Source organism: Tachyglossus aculeatus, chromosome X1 (genome assembly GCF_015852505.1).
Source record: "Tachyglossus aculeatus isolate mTacAcu1 chromosome X1, mTacAcu1.pri, whole genome shotgun sequence".
NCBI lineage: Eukaryota > Metazoa > Chordata > Mammalia > Monotremata > Tachyglossidae > Tachyglossus > Tachyglossus aculeatus.
The window spans coordinates 116,435,597-116,456,260 of record NC_052101.1 but is presented as its reverse complement, the minus strand read 5'-3'; the positions used below and the strand labels follow the sequence as shown (position 1 = coordinate 116,456,260).

The window sequence follows — 20,664 nt, the reverse complement described above, 5'->3', positions numbered from 1 at the left end:
AGGGCAAGCTGGGGATGGGAGGCTAGAGGGACATAGAGTCTGGTCCCAGGATGGGGAGAGTGGGGATCCTAGGGCTCCTAGTTAAAGTCTGGATGTTCGCTTCAGGCACCTACAGCCATGCCAGTACTGATTTGTAAAATTCTCCCTTCTTCCCCCTCCTCTGTAGCTTCATGGGTAGGTGAGAAATGGCTGCATTTTAGCACTTAGTACAGTGCCTGCTACATAGTAAGCGCTTAACAAATATTATTATTATTATTATTCACTGGGTGGGGGGCATGGGGCTGTGGGGGTCCAGGGAGCCTCCCACCCCAGCCAAGGGGACTCGCTGGTCCTGAGAAAGTTCAGGGTCCTTACTGTCCTCTCCACCTCATCTCACAGCCAGAAGGGGTGAGAATCTTCAAAACCATCAAGAATCTCATCCTTGACCCCAGAAACAAGTCCGGGAGCACATGTGAGTCTAAGGGTGGGAGTTGTTGAAGGGCTGGAGTTGACACTGGATGGGCTGGGTACATTCCCATCCTCTGGGTCCTGCCCCCCACCTCTCCCCAGCCCAACCCAGTTTCCCTCTGCAGCATGGCTCCCTGTTCCCCAGACCATTCCTCCCCAAGGGGTAGAGTGCATGTTCTCTCTCTCTCTCTCACTCCCTTGCCTCCCCTCCTCCATCTCCCTCTTCCTCTCCCCCCAACCCAACCACCCAAATGGGGACTGCAGCGGGACAACAACTGGAGAGAGTTGAGCCTCTGGATCTCAGTGATGTCGTCCCCAACACCGAGCCGGTGACCTTCATCAGCATCAAGGGTGAGGGACAGGGACCCCGGAGGGCTAGGCAGCTGAGGAGGGGATGGCAGAAGTGGTTCCCTGCTCTGCTCTGCCCTGCCCACCTTAGTCTAGCACTGGGATCCTGGCCCCACCCAGAAGTGAGCCCAAGAGGGACCAGAATTGGGCCCTGGCCCCATTTCCACATGTGCTGCCATGGATGTGCAGATTTTCTGCACCCGTGGAGCCATCCCAGGCAGCTGCTGGGATTTAGAGTTCCCACAGCCCACTGGAATGATTGCACATGTGGGAACAGCTGCATGTTTATGCTTGTGCCTGGTCTAGTTTACACCACACACCCCAGCCGGGATAGGCCCTGAGAGGGGAGACTGTGGTCACGGCCCCGGGGAATATTTAGACCTGATCTGAGCCTGATCAGATTTGGTTTTGTGCTGGCCCAACTCGGTCTCATGGGACTTGGGACCAAGGGATGGAATCTGAACCTGGATGGCGCAGGGCCCCAGGAGAGAACGAGGGGGATTGAAGCTGGGGTCAGAGTTCCCAGAAGACTAGGGGAGAACAAAGGGACTGAGTGGGACCAAGAGGCAATTTTCACTTTGGGGTTCAGGGTTTGAGGGGGTGGAGTGAGGGCAGGAGTCTTCTGGGCTGCTAGTCAAGAGCCCTGGGGTCTGGCCTTAGCTCCTCCCCTGACATGCCCCTCCGTTATCCTCTCGGGTTTCAGCCCCAACCCTCACCCCTCCTCCACACAAGCACACACAATATAAATGAGGGAGAACAACCCTTAACCCCATGTCAGGGACTACAGTGAGATTAGCAATGGGAAAATGAGAGAATTCTGACTGTTCTTCAAGCCGTGTGCTAAGCAGCCTGATAGAGCACGGGCCTGGGAGACAGAAGGACCTGGGTTCTAATTCCAGCTCTGCCACTTGTCTGCTATGTGACCTTGAGCAAGTCACTTATCTTTTCTATGCCTCAGTAACCTCATCTGTAAAGTGGGGATTAAGACTGAGCCCCATGTGGGGATGGTCAACCTGGGCCCTGATGGGGGAAGGAGGGAGGAGGATGGCTAGGAGGAAACGCCAGGACACCTCTCTCTCTTTCTCTCTCACTCCCTCTCCCTCCTTCCTACCTCTTCCCCTACTTGTCGCTCCTGTGGGGTGACAGGAGACCCCCTAGCAGACACCGTGGAGAATTCCATCGATGGCGCCAACCTAAAGCACCTGATCCGAGTGCCTTCGGGCTGTGGGGAGCAGAACATGATTGGCATGACGCCCTCTGTCATTGCTACCCACTACTTGGATGCCACAGGGCAGTGGGATAGGATTGGTGTGGAGCGGCGGGCAGAGGCGATCCGGCTCATCAAACAGGGTGGGTATGCTCAGCCCAGGAAGTGAGTGTATAAGTGTTGAAAGTGGGGTGGGAGGCACAGTAGACCCGTGAGACCGCCAAGGTTCCTGCCACTCCAACTGACTGGCTTGTGGATGGTGGGAGGGGGAGAGGACTCAAATCCCAAATGCTCTCCAGATCTCAGTCCAGAGCGAGGGGTGGGAATCCAGGCTCCTTGGTTTGCCCAGCACCCTGGGCCCACTGCAGGGGCTGCCCCATAGCATTCTGCCACTCCACCCCCTTCCCCGGGCTTCTTTTCTGCTGGGCAAGGGCTGCCGTCCCCGAGGCCAGTTCAACCAAGGTCCCAGGGAACATGTTTGTAAGGTAACGAACGGGGCCAGGCATGTGTGCGTGGGGTTACATTCATCTGGGAGTGGGCATATGCACGTATGCTCCTAGAGGCCTGGGCAAAGGGGTGTACATATGAGTGTATGTATGATTGTGCATGTGTGCATGTTTGTGCATGTGTCACTGGGTGAGTGAGCATGAAGATGTGCAACCTCATGCAGACTGGGTGGGTATTACATTGTGTGCGCGGGAGAGAGAGTGTGTGAGTGTGTGTGTGTGTGTGTGTGTGTGTGCAGTTGCCTGATCAAATAAACCCAGGTTTTTAGCTCTAGCTCTGTCTCATTGGACGTTCCTTCCTCATTCCCCAACCCTGGGTCTCGGTTTCCCCATTTGTCTGAAAAGGGGAATCCCCCTGCCCTCCAGGGGTGAGCGGCAGGGGAGGAACTGAATATTGTCAGCTGCTCAGAGCCACTCCAGGTCCTGGGTGTTGGATAGCTTCACCGAGAAGCCAACAAGTCAGTGCATGTTTTATGAAATAACACGCATTCATAGGATTAAATTATTTACAACTGAACCTGGCTCATGATCGGTTCTGCTACTTATACTCTGCTTTCCTCTTGGCTCTCTGCTCCAGTACCTTCGCGTGTTCCCTTAGACTATTCCTGTTCTTAAAGGTATATAGTCCCAACACCTTCCTTTGTGGTTTATTTTATATCCCTCCATGAACGTTTACTTTAAAGGCTTTTCATAGTTGCAATTCATGTTTCAGGCTTTTAATTTTAGTTGACTTTCTTAAAATATGTTATCCCTCCCTATTTTCTTGCCCCTTGATGTCACTGTAGTATTGTCATGCAGTCAGCACATAACAAATGCTCCTATTATTATTACTTTTTTTGGTATTTGTTAATAATAATAACAATAATGGTATTTGTTAAGCGCTTACTATGTGCACTGTTCTAAGCAGTGGGGTAGATACAAGGTAATCAGGTTGGACACAGTCCCTGTCCCACATGGGGCTCACACTCTGTCCACTAGGTCATGCTGTTAAGTGCTTACTATGTGTCAGGCACTGTGATAGATACAAAATAGTCAGTCTGGGCACAGTCCATATCCCCCATGGGGCTCACAGTCTTAATCCCCATTTTACAGATGAGGTAACTCATTATTCTTATTATTATCCTGGCCTGAAAAGGGAAGCAGCGTGGCCTAGTGGCTAGAGCCCAGACTTGGGAATCAAAAGGACCTGGGTTCTAATCCCTGCTTGGCCACTTGTCTGCTGTGTGAACTTGGGCGATTCACTTCACTTCTCTGTGCCTCAGTTACCTCATCTGTAAAATGGGGATTGAGACTGTGAGCCTCACATGAGACAGGGACTTTGTCCAACTCTATTTGCTTGTATCCATCCCAGCGCTTAATACAGTGCCTGGCTCATAGTAAGCGCTTAACAGCATGACCTAGTGGATACAGTGTGAGCCCCATGTGGGACAGGGACTGTGTCCAACCTGACAAACACCATCATCATATTATCATTAGGAAGGTATATTATATTGCAGATTTCCTTCATTCAGCACTACTAAATGGTGGTCTGTTATCTGTCAGAACTTTAGACAGTATAGTGTTTTGCAAAAACAGACTTCATTTGACTGATCACATTTGATGTAGATAGTACAGCAATTTCTGCAATGTTGGAATAGTACTTCTGCAAAGTAGTCAGTAGCCACAATATACGTGTTCCCATCAAATAAAAAAGTCATTTTCCCACATTTGACCAAGTCCCAGTATCTTCTCAGCCACCAACATTGCTTGTTAATTGATGTTAACATTTGGACAGATTTGATATGATTGTGCAGTTTTTTCTCTCTCAGTATTAATTTGTGGCTAGCCTATCATGTCTCTTCATTTCTCCATACCCAAGGGCTCTCGTGTATTCCCAATAACAAATCTAAGGGCCTGGTAAGTTACCAGAATTTTTTTTGGACACATCTCAACTAAATTTCATTTATCCCTTTTTAGTCTGGTAGCTTAACAAATAGCCTCTGCAAAACCTTCCACATTTTGCTTGCAATTCATTGCTCTTTGTTTTTTTTTTCCCCACTACATTTACATGTTTATGTTATTCAATTCAGACTTCAAGTTGGTGTTATTCTTTATCGGAATCTCTTGATAGCATACTGGCAACAACTAATTATCTCCCTGGGGTCTAACACAACTTCATTATTGTATCATCGTTGTTGAAAATGTCTTGGTAGTCATGGAGGTTCATCTCATAACTTTTTTGTACTAATGATTTTTGGATCTGTTTCTGTCATGACTGGTTTTCCATACAGAAAGACATGATATTTTTTTGTGTGCCAAGGCAAGTGCTTCCTTTAGCAGAATATCCCATAGTCCAGTAGGCACTCAGTGACCACTGATGAATGAGTATTGTTCAAAGCATATGCTGAGAATTTAGTTTCTCATGATCAGTGGTATTTATTATGTGCTTAATTGTGTGCAGAGCACTGAACTATGCATTTGGGAGGTTCTCTTACTACCAAAATGCCTTTGCAGTAGTGCTCCTTGAATCAGTATTTTCAACTTGCCAAACTCTTTATGACACAATCCCCCCCAGCACTATTAAACTTTTTCCAGTAATAAAATCTTCTACATATCCATGTTCAGCACTCATTTATACACATGTTCATGCAATATTCATTTTGACTACTCTATGTATAAATATTTTAATGGTTGTCTCTCCCATTAGGAAAGTAAGCTCCTTGAGGATGAGAAATGTGCCACTTCTTCATTCTGTACTTCCCAAGCACATAATAGTAATAATAATAATAATTGTAGTATTTGTTAAGTGCTTACTATGTGCCAAGCACTGTCCTAAGCACTGGGGTAGATGCAAGATAATCAAGTCCCACATGGGGCTTACAGTCTAAGTAGGAGGAAGAACGGGTATTGAATCTCCATTTTGCAGATGTAAAAACTGAGGCACAGAGAAGTTAAGTTTCTTGTCCAAGGTAACAGTGTGAAGCAGCATGACTTAGTGGAAAAAGCAGGGGCTTGGGAGTGAGAGGGTGTGGATTCTAGTCCCGGCTCCGCCGCTTGTCAGCAATGCGGCTTTGGGCAAGTTACTTAACTTCTCTGTGCCTCAGTTACCTTATCTGTAAAATGGGGATTAAGACTGTGAAGCCCACGTGGGACAACCTGAGTACCTTGTATCTCCCCTAGTGCTTAGAACAGTGCTTGGCACATAGTAAGCACTTAACAAATATCATTATTATTATTATTATTATTATTAACAGAGCAGACAAGAGGTGGAACTAGGATTAGAACCCAGGTCCTCTGACTCCCAGGCCCAAGCTGTTTCCACTAGGCTATGCTACTTCTGTCTAGTACAGTCCACAACACCATGTGGGTGCTCAGTAAATGCTCCCACTATTTCTACTACTACTACTTCTACTACTCCCTGACATGTCCCTTTTTGTGTGCCAGATTTAGAATGTTACTTTACAACAAAGTTGAAGTGGCTTCTGTAACCCTTCTTTGTCCTTTGGAACAGTCCAATTCATAATTGTCTGTATTCTGTTTTCATCTATTGCTATGCAAGCAATTTTCCCCTTAAATATGGCATTCCCAACACTCTAAATGTACATTTACTTTTATTCAGATTCATTTCCACAAGGCTTACTTTAAGGAATGTCTGTTCAAGTTTCCAGCCCTGTTCCTCTAGTGAAACTCCCCGAAACAGTGTGTCATTAATGGACACATTTGTACCTTCCTCCTCATTCAGTATTGACTGTGATCTTTTATTGGAAACCTTCAAGAACAGACCCCCAACCCAAAATTGTAGCTTTAATCAATCAGTCAGTCATATTTGTTGAGCACTTACTGTGTGCAGAGCACTGTACTAATCGCTTGGGAAGTACAAGTTGGCAACATATAGAGACAGTCCCTACCCAACAGTGGGCTCTTTATAATTCAATACCTCCCAAAGAGTGTTGGCATTTACACAGCGGCTTACTAGATTCTTCCAGTGGGATCTGCCAGAATCCTGATGATGCATTTAGAGAGAGAAGGTATTTGACCCCTGCAATTACCCCCAAAATCCTATCTCTCTTAGGAATTGGGGATGTGTTCTCTTTTAATGCACTTAATCAGTTCTCTGAGATCCAAACACAGTTTAAGTGATCCGTCTGGTATCCATTCCGTAGGTCTGCCGACTTTCTCTATCATTCCTTGCATTTCTAATATGCTAAATGCCTCTTTTAATTTTTTTGGAGGCAGCAGCTTCATTCCAGAATAAATGTTAGCCCGGTGCCTAGCAACCGATATATACTTTATCCGCCTAAAATGGATGTATTCCTTTGCGTATGCATTCCCATACAGTGTCATTTTTCCTAAACTCATTTTTATAGCTGGTGTGAAACTCCGCCCCACCTGCTTTCAAATGCCTTCCTCTGCCTAATGAACCCGAGTTAACCAAGTTTGTAAATCCCCAAGTTGCCACATTATTCTTGACAATAATGAATTGTGCAATTTCCTCTTTATCTTTAGATTGTACTGGTATATTACAAAAGCCCATTGTTAGAATGTTATTGCCAGTGCATGATCTGAGCATTGTTTCTGAGCATTGGTAAACTTTGGGTTTAATTTTTAACCCATGATAAGTTTGTTACAGCATAATATTTACTCGACTTCAGTTTTATTTGTATTAGCTTTGGGCTTCAGTCTGGTCTGCATCCCTTCAGTTTTATGTTTCCTATTGTCAGGTCTGTTTTGACAAATCCCTAGTTGAATTCTTTCTTGTCATTTCGTGGAGTGCTGTTTGACTTCACAGAGTTCTGCCACAACACGGCTTTCACTATGTGTTCTGGCTAGACTACTGTCAGGGAATCTCAGGGAACACTCACTATGGCCTCTGAAGAAAACGTTTGCTTCCCTCAAAGCCCCGCCCCTTTCAAGTGTCCACCCCCCATCATGTTTAAAGTGAAAAATTGCCAGCCCTGAATGTGACCCCCCTCCCCCAATTTATAGAGCTAGGAGTATAGCAGTAACAGCAATAACAGATTTTTCCAAGTGTAGGTCATCTTCGAGGTTACTGACTCCTACTACATTTGTTGCAATTTAATTTCTTTTCCATTCTCCCCCATTGACGTTTTCTCCTTCCATTTCCCTCTACCCAATACTCATTTTTCTCCGCCACACAACTTTGTTCGTTGTTGTTTCCCCTGTATCCATAATGAATTTGTTTGAGCAGCTTGACGAATTTTGATGGCGATGGATTCTCCCGTCAAGAACGACGGATGAACCTGGCGGTCCTGAGGCTTCAGGCCCGCATGGAGGAATTGATTCTAGTGCCAGTGGCTTGTGCAATGCCGCTCCTGCTCTCTCAGCTTGGCCGGCCGTGTTCCCGCTGGGACGCGGAGTGCAACGAGTGAGGAGGCCGGCCCGGGGGCAGCAGGTTGAGAAGTGCTTATGTGGTCTTTGTCCATGCTAGCCAGCTCCAGATCTCCTGCTTCTCTGGGCAATACCCCTTCCACTGACTCCACAGCAGGGTTCTTGACCACTCCTAATGGTTTTAGTTAAAAACCACTTCATCTGCTCCCTGTAAGGGTTTCTTTTTTTTTATGGTATTCATTAAACTCTTACTACATGCCATGCAATTTTACTAAGCACTGAGGTAGATGCAAGCTAATCAGGTTGGACACGGTCCATGTCCCACGTGGTGCTCACAGTCTTAATCCCCATTTTACAGATGAGGCACAAGGAAGTGAAGTGACTTGCCCAAGGTCACACAGCAGACAAGTGGCAGAGTCGGGATTAGAACCCAAGTCCTCTTACTTTCAGGCCCTGCTCTTTCCACTAGGCCACATTGCTTCCCACTGCAGGTTAGATTCTGTAGGTCCCCATTTCCTATTCTAATCGCTATTTCACACCTAGTGCTGCCATTCCAAAATCGCAACTTTAATTTAAATTTTCCAGAATTTTTTTTAATGGTATTTATTCAGCGGTCCCCATGTGCTGAGCATTGTACTAAGTGCTTGGGAGAGTACAATACAACAGAGTTGGTAGACATGATCTCTGCCCACAGCATTTACAGTTTAGAAGGGGAGATGAACATTAATATAAATATGCACTTTATAATATTTAACTTATATATATGTACATAAGTGGTGTTAGAATGGTAACAAAAGTTTCACCGTCTGCCTGTGACTGCTTACTCTATGGTACTCTCCCTGTACACAATAAGCATTCAAGTGTTACCACTGATTGACTGGTTTATTTCTTACGTGAAATTTGAATCTTTCCATTGTCTCATGAGCCTTTGGTAAACATTAGTACTAAAATATCTGGACTCTTTTTGCTCTGAATGATGAAAGCCACTGAAGGATGAGACAGCTTCTCCTCTAGCTAAATTTAGAAATTGGATCAGTTCTCCTTCAGTGCAGAGGTTGTATTCGTGCAGAATCACACGTTAAGGAAAGCTCATGCTTTAGCACTCACCCCATGGCCAACGCCACACATATGTCATTTCTTCTGACACCAGCTGCTAAGTGCTGGAAACTCTTCATTCAGACAGCGTGACCTAGTTGAAAGAGTACGTGCCTGGGAGTCAGAGGATCTGGGTTCTAATCCTGGTTCAGTCATTTGCCTTCTGTGTGACTTTGGGCAAGTCACTTCACTTCCCTGTGCCTCAGTTACCTCATCTGTAAAATGGGGATTAAGACTGTGAACCTCATGTGGGACATGGACTGTGTCCAATCTGATTAGCTTGTATCTACCCCAGCACTTAGTACAGTTCCTGGCACATAGTAAGTGCTTACCAAATACCACTAAAAAAATCAATGGTATTTATTGATCAGTAATTTATTTTGACCCCTGTCAGGGTCTCACCTGGAGAGTTTCCAGTACTCTACCAATCTCAACTATGGGAGGGAGAGTCAAGCAGGGGCATATCCATTCCAATCCTAGCTGGGGCAGTGGCTAGCAAGTGGAAGGCAATCTACTACAAGTCAAAACTCTCCTGTGCTGGGCAGCAGCAGCAAGGGAGAGAGTTGAGGGCAGACACTCAAGTTTACTGTGCGAAAGGAGGCAATGGTAAACGACTTCTGTATTTTTAATAAGAAAATCTATGGATACACCACCAGAATGATTGCAGATGGAGGTGGGGCATTCTGAGAGAGGTGTGTCCATGATGTCGCTATGGGTCAGAGATGACTCAACAGCATAAGACAAGAATTTATTTTAATGTCTGTCTCCCCCTCTATATTGTGAGCTCTTTGTGGGCGGGGTACGTGTCTACCAACTCTACTGATTTGTTCTCTCCCAAGTGCCTAGTACAGTGTTTGACACAAGATAAGCACTCAATAAATACAGTGAATTGAAGGAGCCTACAATCTAGTGGACACAACACCATGTCATGTTCCCTCCAAGACAGGCACATGCCATCTGGAAGAAAGTTCCCTAATCCTGCCTTCGCATTCTCCCCAAGGCTAATAGAAAAATCACGGTTTATGGGAGAACTGACTGTCTACTTAGATTTTATCTACTTGCTCTCTGGAACAAGTCAACTCCTGAATAATAATAATTGTGGTATTTGTTAAGGGCTTACTATGTGCCAAGCACTGTACTAAGCGCTGGGGTAGATACAAGATAACCAAGTCCCACACAGAGCTCACATTCTTAAGTAGGAGGGAGCACAGATACTGAATCCTTATTTTGCAGATGAGGGTACTGAGGCACAGAGGAAGTGAAATGACTTGCCCAAGGTCACACAGAAAGGCAAGTGACTGAACCGGTATTGGAACCCAGGTCTTCTGACTCCCAAGCACGTGCTCTTTCAACTAGGTCACGCTGCCTGAATGAAGAGTTTCCAGCACTTAGCATCTGGTGTCAGTCATTGGTTTTATGTTGCTGGAAACTTTTAGCTGGGCAACGTGCCCTGAGGGGTCTTAGTGCTTGGCACATAGTAAGTGCTTAACAAATACCATAATTATTATTTCTTCACTCCCATTGGATTCCTTTCACACCTGTTAGCACGTTGGGTGTCTTCACAGGGAAGCCAGCAAGTCAGGGCAGGTTCTGTGAAGCCACAAATACCATCTGTGTAGAGATTTAAACTCTTTCCAGTTGAACCTGGCTCCTGCTGTATTCTGCTACTTGTACTCTGGGCTCTCCTCTCTGCCCTCTCTTAAAGATCCCCAGAAATAGGAGGGAAGAGGGATGAAAGTACAGGGGGGTGGCTGCTGACTGCCATTCTTGGCCTTTCCAGGATACACCCAGCAGATGGTTTATCGCAAAGCAGATGATTCCTATGCTGCCTTCACCAACAGGCCTGCCAGCACCTGGTAACCCTTTCCTGAGCCCCTCCTGCCCCTGGATTCCCTGGTACTGGCCCTGCTGGGCCCCAGGATCTCAGGCTATGCCTGGTCACCAGGCTTTGCTAGAGCTGGGCATCCTTCCTGGCTGAGCAGGGGCAGAAGTGGTTCTAGGTCCTTCCTGGGGTGATCAAAGGTGGGGGATGTTGGGTGGGGGTGTGATGAGGGGGAATCTAAACACCTGGTCACCTGGCATCTAGTTCCAGGCTTTGGGTGAAGAGGATCTTGGGACCTTTTCTGCAAATCTAACCCAGACTCTAGACTGGGCCTGTTTTCCCTTCTGCCCTGAAGAAGTTGAAGCCAATGCTGCCCATCGTAATGTTGAAAAGCAGGGCTCCTGGCCCCAGAGTGGGTGTGATTGTCCCTCCTATCCATCCAGGCTGACTGCCTACGTGGTGAAGGTCTTTGCTACGGCCCATTCTCTGGTTTCCATCAACCCAGAGGTCCTCTGCGGGGCCGTCAAATGGCTGATCCTGGAGAAGCAGAAGCCGGACGGGAAGTTCCAAGAGGATGCGCCCGTCATCCATGGGGAGATGGTGGTACAGTCACTGGGGGGACCCCTCCCCCCAAAGGTGGGGGTGGGCCTGGAGCCTGGGACCCACCCCCCCCATCCCAGACCCAGAGGCAATCGATCCATCAATCAGTGGCATTTACCAAGTCCTTGCTGTGTGCAGACACTGGACTAAACCCTTAGTACAGAGACTCTTCCCCAACCTGACCTCAGCCCCAGGACCTGCCCATCACCCCAACTCTAACCCTGGCTCTTTCTGAGCCCAACAATCCACCCCAGCCAGGGGGGATCTGTTTTCCATTCCCTGCTCAGGCCCAGGAAGCACTCTCTCACCAAGGCATGAGGGAAGAGGGTCTTTGGAGGGGGTGGGGAAGAAAAGGACTCTCACCTACCCGTGCCCTCAGGTGCCTCCTTTTGGCAGGGAGGGACCCGTGGCTCGGACCCCGAGGCCTCCCTCACAGCCTTTGTCCTCATCGCCCTCGTCGAGGCCAAGGATATCTGCGGCCAGTATGTGGGGGTGAGTCCCTAGGGCAGGGAGCTTTTTAAAGCCTCATCTCTGGAAGGGAGTCTCAGGGGGCAGGTTGGGGGTGGGGAGGCAATGACATGAGATGCTTGGGTTCTCCTCCCTCCTTGGGCCCTTTACAGTCGGGGAGGGATAGTAGGGCAGGGAGGGGCTGGGGCAGGGAAGGAGGCATTTGGGCCTCTTTCCAAGAGACATTGGTCCTTGTAGAGCCTGGACAGGAGCATCGAGAAATCGGGGAGTTTTCTGAGAAGCCGTCTGGGTAAACTGAGCAAGGCCTACTCTGTGGCCATCACGTCCTATGCTCTGGCCCTTCAGGATCCCACCACCGAGGCCACGCTACTATTGGCGCACTCACAGGGTATGTCAGGTGCTGCCCACCCCCACCCTTGGGGTCCCCACGTGGCTTAAAGGTCCCCCAAAACCCAGATGGTGATTTCCATGTTCAGGCATACCATCTGCATTTACTTTGCCTGGCTTATGTCAGGTGAGGGTAACTTCAAGTCAGAGCATAGAAATTTCCCCTCAACCTTTACTCTCTCAGCACCAACAACCCTCAACCTGCTCACCTGCAACCTGGAACTCCTAGGATACCCTGCCCCAGGCCCGGCTAGCAGGACAGTGGTGGGTGCCCAGGGCTGGGCTGAGCAGGCTCTTGTTTGCAGGTGGCACTCACTGGCCTGATCCCCAGTCAGACCTGTACACCCTGGAGGCCACAGCCTATGCCCTTCTGGCCCTGCTTAAGATGGGGCACTGGAAGCTGGCCACCCCCATCGCCCAGTGGCTGGTGGAGCAGCAGTACTACGGAGGGGGCTATGGCTCGACCCAGGTGAGTGGGCCTGGCAGTTGCCTGTCTCTCCCCACAATGTCCTTTGCTCCCAGCCCCAGTGTCTCACACCCACACTGTCAGGGACCATCCAAAATAGAGAGAGGGAAGGAGGAAGGGAGAGAGGGAAGGAGGAAGGGAAAGAGGGAGGGAGAGAGAGAGACAGTGAGAGAGAGAGAGAGATGGGGGAGAATAATTGTGGCATTTGTTAAGTGCTTACTATATGTCTAAACCCTGTGGTAGATACAAGGTAATCATGTTGAACACAGTCCCTGTCCCACATGGGGCTCACAGTCTAAGTAGGAGGGAGAACAGGGATTGAATCCCCATTTTACAGATGAGGAAACTGAGGAACAGAGAAGTTAAGGGACTTGCCCTAGGTCACACAGCAGGCAAGTCACGGAGCCAGGATTAGAACACAGGCCTTCTGACTCGCAGGCCTATGCCCTTTCCACTAGGCCACGCTGCTCCTCTGAGCCCCAAAGGGCCATCTTGGCTGTGAGGAGCTACCACCTGGAGGGTGGGGGTTCAGTGACTCTCCCCACTCCTCCGAAGAGAGACACTAGAATGAGTGAACAAAGGAAGCAGTGGAATCTCCTACACTGGAGAGCTTAAAGAAGAGAGATTCCTGGGTGTCGTCCCTCTTTCCCCACCAATGCTGTCTGGGCAAGAGCAGTCTGATGTGGGAGTTAGATGGGTGGACTTTAGAAGGGCCAGATTCTTGGCTCCCATGTAAAGGGGTAACAAGGCCTTGAGTGAGTCAGATAATTGGTTTGGGAGCTAAGAAGTAGGAAGACAGTGAGACAGAGTTGGAAGAGAGGAGCCCTGGGATGGAGACTGTGAGCCCATTGTTGGGTAGGAACCGTCTCTATATGTTGCCAACTTGTACTTCCCAAGCACTTAGTACAGTGCTCTGCACACAGTAAACGCTCAATAAATATGATTGAATGAATGAATGAATGAATCAGGCATGTCCAAAGCTCTCTGGCCACCCAGTCTGCTTTGGGTGGTGCCATCTGTTGCCCTGGGAGCTGGGGCAGGATGGGACTCCTGGTGTCCTTGCTTCCCCTCACTCACTCCTACTCTTCCCACCCCAGGCTACCATCATGGTGTTCCAAGCCCTGGCCCAGTACAAGCTGACCACCCCTCAGGCCCAGGACATGACCTTGGATATCACCCTGAACCTTCTGGGCCGTAGCCAGGCCACCCATTGGAGGATTCACTCTGATGACTCCATGTTGGCGCGGACAGAGCAGGTGGGATCCTGTAAGGTGTTGGGAACGGGAGGATGGTGATGAGGAACATCACTGCTGAGGGGGTGGCTTCAAAGCCTGGGGGCCCCGTTGCTGGGTCACTGAGCTGGTGGGGACTGAGGGCCCCAGGTTTGTGACTGCAGAGAAGGGGAGCAGAAGGGGAGGGGCTAAGAGAGGCTCACTCTGTCTGACCTCCCAGCTACCTGTGGAGAGGAGACCCAGCGGGCTGGGGCCGGAGTGGATGAGACAAGGGGTAGGTGTGGCAGCCCAGATTCCTGGGTCCTGTGGGAAACATGCGGAACCCTCAAACAGGCAGTGGGGACAGCTGGGATCGGAGACTCTTGGCCTGTGTTCCCGGCCCTGATGACCCAAGGGGACCCAAGAGAGCTGGGCCTCCTGCCTTCTCTCTCCGTTGTCTCCTCACCCCACTCTTCTCTCCGGCAGACCAGACTCAATAACGGCTTCACCGTGACGGCCACGGGGACAGGCAGGGCTACCCTGTCGGTGAGTCTGAGGGCTGAGGCTATCCCTTGCTCTCCTTTCCCCTCACCCCCTGGGCCTCCTTGCCCTTCCCTTGCTTGCCCTCTTTTCCAAGGAATTGGAGGTTTTGGTCTCTCTCTTCAGTGAGGCTTTGTTTTGGGGGATTCTCCCTATGGATAGCTTGGGATCAGGAAGCCTCCAGGATCCCTTTTATGGGCCTCAGTTACCTCATCTGTAAAATAGGGATTCAGTACCTGTTCTCCCTCCTACTTAAATTGTGAGCCTTATGAGGGATAGGGACTGTATTTAACCAGATCATCCTGCATCTTCCTCAGTACTGCATCTTTCTCAGTAATAATAATAATGATGATGGCATTTGTTAAGTCCTTACTATATGCCAAGCACTGTTCTAAGCACTGGGGAGGATACAAGGTGATCAAGTTGTCCCACGTGGGGCTCACATTCTTAATCCCTATTTTACAGATGAGGTAACTGAGGCACAGAGAAGTTAAGTGGCTTGCCCAAAGTCACACAGCTGACAATCGGTGGAGCAGTACTTAGAACAGTGCTTGGCTCATAGTAAATGATTAACAAAAATCACAATTATTATTACGGTTATTCCCAGGGGGAAATCTCTGGACGCTTGGAGCTCCCAAGCTTGGGAGACCCCCACCCCCTGTCATCCCAGAGGCAGGGTTGGGCCTGGGGCCCCAAGGGCCATCTCAGGCTCGCAGGTTTCCTCCTCTGAGCCCTGGCCTCGATCCTCTGCAGGTGATGACTGTGTATTACCAGCCACTGTCGGACGCCACGGCCCCCTGCAAGAACTTTGACTTAAGGGTCTCCGTGAGGAATGCGCCCGAGGGTGAGAGGGTGAGGGTGAAAGCGGGGGAGGGCGGGGGCATTTTGGAGGGTGAAGAAAGAGGGGATGGAGGTAATGCCTTCTCTGTTCCTCCAGCGAAGAGGCCGGAGGGCTCCCTGGGCTCTGTGGACATTGAGATCTGCATGAGGTGAGGCTGAAAGAGTGGCCGGTGGTGGGGGTGGGCAGGGGGCTCCCAGGCTAGTGGGCGGGAGAGTTGGGTGGGGGGGAAGGAGGGCCATTACCACTTTCATTTCTCTGAAGGCTCAGGCTCTGCTGTGGGGATACAGAGCAGCCTGGACAAGTGGAAAGAGCACCAGCCTGGGAGTCAGAGGGCCTGGGTTCTAATCCTGACTCTGCCACATATATGCTGTGTGACCTTGAGCAAGTCACTTCACTTCTCTGTGCCTCAGTTTCCTCATCTGTAAAATGGAGATTCATTGCCGGTCCTCCCCCCTACTTAGACTGTGAGCCCCATGTGCGACAGGGACTGTGTCTGACCTGATTAACCTGCATCTGCCCCAGCACTTAGAATGGTGCTTGACACATAGTAAGCATTTAACAAATACATTATTATTATTATGAATAACCATAATAATCATAGTAATAATTTTGCGGTCGACCTTTGGGACACGGCTCTCCCAACAGGACACTTAGGTGGAACAGCAACTCCCCGTCTACCCGATGTGGGACCATGTCCTATCTCACTCTGTGGGTCATGGCCTCTGCCCTCCTTCTACCCGGGCTGCAGGTATCTAGGGGACGATGATGCCACCATGACCATCCTGGACGTCTCCATGCTGACGGGCTTCTCTCCGGACACAGGCGACCTTGAGAAGGTGAACCCTGGACCCAGGCCGAGGGGGTCCCGCACCAACAGGGTCCAACCACGTGGTTGAGGGGGAGGTTCTGCCCCACAGTGCCCTTCAGTGATCACTCCCTCCCTCCCCACAGCTGAGCAACCAGGTGGACCGCTACATCTCTCAGTTCGAGCTGGACACCGCTCTGTCCGAGCGGGGCTCTCTCATTATCTATCTGGACAAGGTACCTGGAGAAGGGGGAGGAGGGAAGAGAGAAGCAGTGTGGCCTAGGGGAAAGAGCACCCGCCTGGAAGTCAGAGGACCTGGGTTCTAATCTCAGCTCTGCCACTCATCTGTTGGGTGACCTTGGGCAAGTCGCTTCACTTCTCTGGGCCGCAGTTTCCTCATCTGTAAGATGGAGATTCAATTTGCCCTTCCACTTAGACTGTGAGCCCCGTGGGGGCAGGGGCTGTGTCCGACCTGATTATCTTGTATCTACCCCACCACTTGGCGCATAATAAGGGCTTAGCAAATGCCATAATTCATTATTATGCTGCTGGAAGAGGTCGGGAGAGTATGTCTGTCTGCCTTCTGCCCACTAACCCTTGTAGAGGGACAGAGGCACTCTGAAGCTGGGCCCCAGGGTCCTCACTGCACTGCCGAGTCCCTCCCCTTCCACAGGTGTCCAGGACCGAGGAAGAGTGTCTCAAGTTCAAGGCTCACCAACAGTTCCAGGTGGGGCTAATCCAGCCTGCATCCGTGACCATCTATGAGTACTACGCCCCAGGTCGGAGCCCCGCCATTCCCTCCCCAAGTCCCATCATACTTCGTGACCTGTGGTATATTGACTGTTAAACTCATTCTGGGCAGGGAATGTGTCTACCGACTCTTGTGCTCTCCCAAGAATTTAGTACAGTGCTCATTTAGTGCAGTGCTCCACACATGGTAAGTGCTCAATAAATACCATGGATCGATTGACTGATTGATTGCGTGCAGGGCATTGTACCAAGTGCTTGAGTGAGTACCAAAGAGTTAGGTGACATGACCCCTGCCCTCAAGGAACTTGCAATCTAGCAAGACACTCCACTTACCAGCCCAGCCAGTCAGTCATTTTTATTGAGTGCATACTGTGTACAGAGCACTGTACTAAGCGCTTAGGACAGTACAATATAACAGTATAAAAGATACATTCCCTGCCCACAACAAGCCTAGGGGTCACCAGTGACCACCCAGATGGGGTCCTTTTACCTTGTCTCTTCCTTAGGAATGGAGCCCAGAGTAGGGGGGATTAAAGGTATCTTGGTTCTTATCCCAGCTGCCCCTAGCCTGGCTGAGGAACCTTGAGCCAGCAGCTGTCCCCTCACAGCCTCAGTCTTTCTCTTGGGGACCAAGACTGACCCATTTCCTTCCTCCTCGCTCTTCCCCAGAAAACCGCTGTACCAGATTCTACCACCCGACCAAGGCTGGGGGTCTCCTCAGCACCCTCTGCCAGGATGCTACCTGCCGTTGCATGGAAGGTAATGAACGGGCTCTGATTCTTTACCATTATAGAGGCTGATTGGCATTTTCTCTTGCTCACGATTTGCATGTTTTTGCTTAATCCAAATCATAGACCGGCAGCCAACCACTTTGCTTCCCCTGTGCCCTTAGTTTTTTCTTCTCTTGCCTCCTCCATCAGTGTCCTTCCCCACTCCCCAGCATCTCCATGCTTCGCCCGCTTCCCCCGAAAAGTCCCATGACCCTTTCTCTCCCTCTTCACAGTGTCCCCAGCCCTTTGTCCCCACTCCCCTCCATCTCTGTTCCCTCCCCCCTCTCCCAACATGCCAATTCCACCTAGAAAAATTGCCACCTTGGGCTTCTCCTAGGTGTGGTCAGCCTCCCCTGCAAGCCAGGGTAACCATGCAAGCAACCAATCAGTCAATGATGAATTATTGAGCACTTGCTGTGTGCAGAGCACTGTACTAAGCACTTGGGAAAGTACAATACAATAGAGTTGGTAGACACGTTCCCTGTCCACAGGGAGCTGATAGTCTTTGGAAGGAGACAGACATTAAAAGAAATTACAGATTTTTTTTAGTGGTATTTGTTAAGCGCTTACCATATGCCGGGCCAGGCACTGTACTAAGCACTGGGGTAAACACAAAATAATCGGGTTGAACATGTTCTATGTCCCACATGGGGCTCACAGTCTTAATCCTCATTTTACAGATGAGGTAACTGAGGCACAGGGAAGTTAAATGACTTGCCCAAGTTCACACAGCAGTCAAGTGGTAGAGCCAGAATTAGACCCCAGGTCCTTCTGTCTCCCAGGCCTGTGCTCTATCCACTAGGTCACACTGCTTCTCTATAGGGCTGAGATAGGGGAAGTAGTAGAGTAGAAGAATATGGACTTCAGTGCTGAGGGACTGGGTTGAGCATCCGAGTGCTTCAGGAGTACACAGCCAAATGTGATATGATTGAATAAGGCATTAGGATAAGGGCCCAGATCCAGGGTCCAGCCCAACCAAGGACCCCTGGGATTCTCTCCTCCAGAGCAGTGCACCCTAATGAAGAAATATGAGAGACATGTGACTGTGACTGAGAGGGTGGAGGCTGCCTGTGAAGGTGGCATGGACTATGGTATGACTCAGACCCTCTCCCTGGAGCCACCCAACCCACTGGGTCGGGGGTAGGGTGGGAGGGTGAATGGGGAAAACCAAAGCACAAAGTCCAGACAAAAAAATCCCGGGACTGAGTCCCTGAATCCCCAAATCTAGAGCTGGGCATGGAACCTAAGCATCCTGGCTCCCAATCCTTTTGGAAAAGCACCTGAGGTGGGATTGGGGAGCTCATGTAGCCGAGTTTGGGGGAGGGGACCCCCCCAACCTGGAAAGCGTGGTCTTATGGGGAGGTGGGGGGAGCAGTGTTTTGGTCCCTTGACTGGCTTTGCCCCTGGGTGTTAAAAGGAATGGGCACTGTACTGTTTGCCACCTGCGTCTGCATGGGGAAGGGAAACTGGCCAAGAGACAACAGGCACTCCTCCCTCTCCTGGAGAGTTTTCTGAGCCCGGCACCAGCCCCCCGTCCTGTGTGTGCCTACAGTGTTCAAAGCAGAGTTGCTGGAAGTGCAGCGAAGTGGCATGTACAACTTTTACACCATGAGGGTCCTGGAGGTGATCAAGGAAGGTACAGGAGTGCACCCCTCTTGTGGGGGAGATCCAGAAGCTTCTGCCCCCCGGCCCAGTCCCTCCTCCAAAGCCTTCTCTGCCTGTCCGCCTCCAGATGGCAGGTGGGGAACCAGGACTGGAGTCCGGTTGGTCCCGTTACCCTTTCCCCCCCTTCAAAAAAAACCTTCACCACCCCGACTTGGCATAGCATTTGCATTCACTTATTCAGAATGCACAATTCCCTGTGCCCTTGCCCCCTGGGCTTGGCTCCTCTGCCTCCATGACAGAAGGGGCCCAGCCCAGGCTCCAACTCGACTGCAGCCTCCCCAGGCCCGGGTGGAATGGGGCTGTCTTGCAGGGAGCGAGGCCGGACTGCAGGGAAAGAGTCGTCGGTTTGTCAGTCCCATCGCCTGCCAGGAGTCCCTGGGACTAGTGATACATCAAACCTACCTGATCTGGGGGCAGGGCCAGGACTTGTGGAACCTGAAACCTGAGTAAGTTCCCCTCTCACCTCCTCCCCACCCCTACTCATCCACCCATCCCGGGTCACTGGCCTTCCCCATGGGGTATGGGGAACGGAACTCAAGAGGAGGAGATTCTGCCCTGGGGAGAGGGAAGGGGGGTTAAAATTGCAGTCAGAGGGCTTGCAATTAGACTGCTGGAGGACCCTCCTGTCGGCCCACATGGTGAGAGCCCGACCCAGGAGGGCTCTGGCCCTAGGAGAGCCCCTCTGAACCAATCTGGGCTGGGAGCGGGGCTGGAAGCTGGAGGAGCCAGGCAGCGTGGCCCCACTGAACCCTCTCTGGGCCCGCAGAATGGCGTATCTGTTGGGGAGCAAGACTTGGATCGAGTGGTGGCCCCACCCTGACGAATGCGGAGCAGGGGGCCGGCCCGCCACGGCCCAGACTGGGAAGCCGGAGCCAAACCCAAGCACCCGCTGCTCTGACCTGCAGGCCTTTGCCATACACATGCAGACCCAGGGCTGCCCCCAGTAACGGGGCTGGAAGGAGGGCAGCCACTGTCTACTGCCCACGCACTCTGTGGCACGTGGAACGGAAAAGCCTGTGTTCCCAGACACTGTCTAGAGGGAGGAGGTGAATTTTGCCCACTCCAGGGGCAGATGCCGGTCTGAAAGAGCCAAATCTGTATGAATAAACCTGCTCATAACAACTGTGGTCTTTGTTAAGCACTTACTGTGTGGTAAACATTGTACTGAGCACTGGGTAATTGTGATATTTGTTAAGCGTTTACTATGTGCCAGGCACTGTACTAAGCAGAGGTAGATGCAAGTTTATCAAGTTGAACACAGTCCCTGTCCCACATGGGGCTCACAGTCTCAATCCCCAGTTTACAGATGAGGTAACTGAGGCCCAGAGAAGTGAAGTGACTCACCCAAGTTCACCCAGCAGACAAGTGGTGGAGCCAGAACCCAAGACCTTCTGAATCCCAGGCCTGT

General features: G+C 50.3%; 1 protein-coding gene across 1 annotated transcript in view; it reads left to right on the top strand.

Annotated features, from left to right (window-relative positions):
• LOC119949924 (complement C3-like) overlaps window positions 1-20,378 on the top strand; it is a 37,579-nt gene extending 17,201 nt beyond the window's left edge. The window contains exons 21-40 of the mRNA XM_038771779.1: window positions 379-451; window positions 712-798; window positions 1,942-2,145; window positions 10,712-10,787; window positions 11,197-11,356; window positions 11,750-11,845; window positions 12,059-12,209; window positions 12,514-12,677; window positions 13,772-13,930; window positions 14,372-14,431; window positions 15,179-15,269; window positions 15,363-15,414; window positions 16,015-16,102; window positions 16,218-16,307; window positions 16,745-16,850; window positions 17,491-17,580; window positions 18,596-18,682; window positions 19,144-19,227; window positions 19,567-19,702; window positions 20,023-20,378. Of these exons, the coding sequence (XP_038627707.1) occupies window positions 379-451; window positions 712-798; window positions 1,942-2,145; window positions 10,712-10,787; window positions 11,197-11,356; window positions 11,750-11,845; window positions 12,059-12,209; window positions 12,514-12,677; window positions 13,772-13,930; window positions 14,372-14,431; window positions 15,179-15,269; window positions 15,363-15,414; window positions 16,015-16,102; window positions 16,218-16,307; window positions 16,745-16,850; window positions 17,491-17,580; window positions 18,596-18,682; window positions 19,144-19,227; window positions 19,567-19,702; window positions 20,023-20,203 (2,235 nt within the window). The 3' untranslated portion in view covers window positions 20,204-20,378. The remainder of the gene's footprint in view (window positions 1-378; window positions 452-711; window positions 799-1,941; window positions 2,146-10,711; window positions 10,788-11,196; window positions 11,357-11,749; window positions 11,846-12,058; window positions 12,210-12,513; window positions 12,678-13,771; window positions 13,931-14,371; window positions 14,432-15,178; window positions 15,270-15,362; window positions 15,415-16,014; window positions 16,103-16,217; window positions 16,308-16,744; window positions 16,851-17,490; window positions 17,581-18,595; window positions 18,683-19,143; window positions 19,228-19,566; window positions 19,703-20,022) is intronic.
• Window positions 20,379-20,664: the final 286 nt, after the last annotated feature.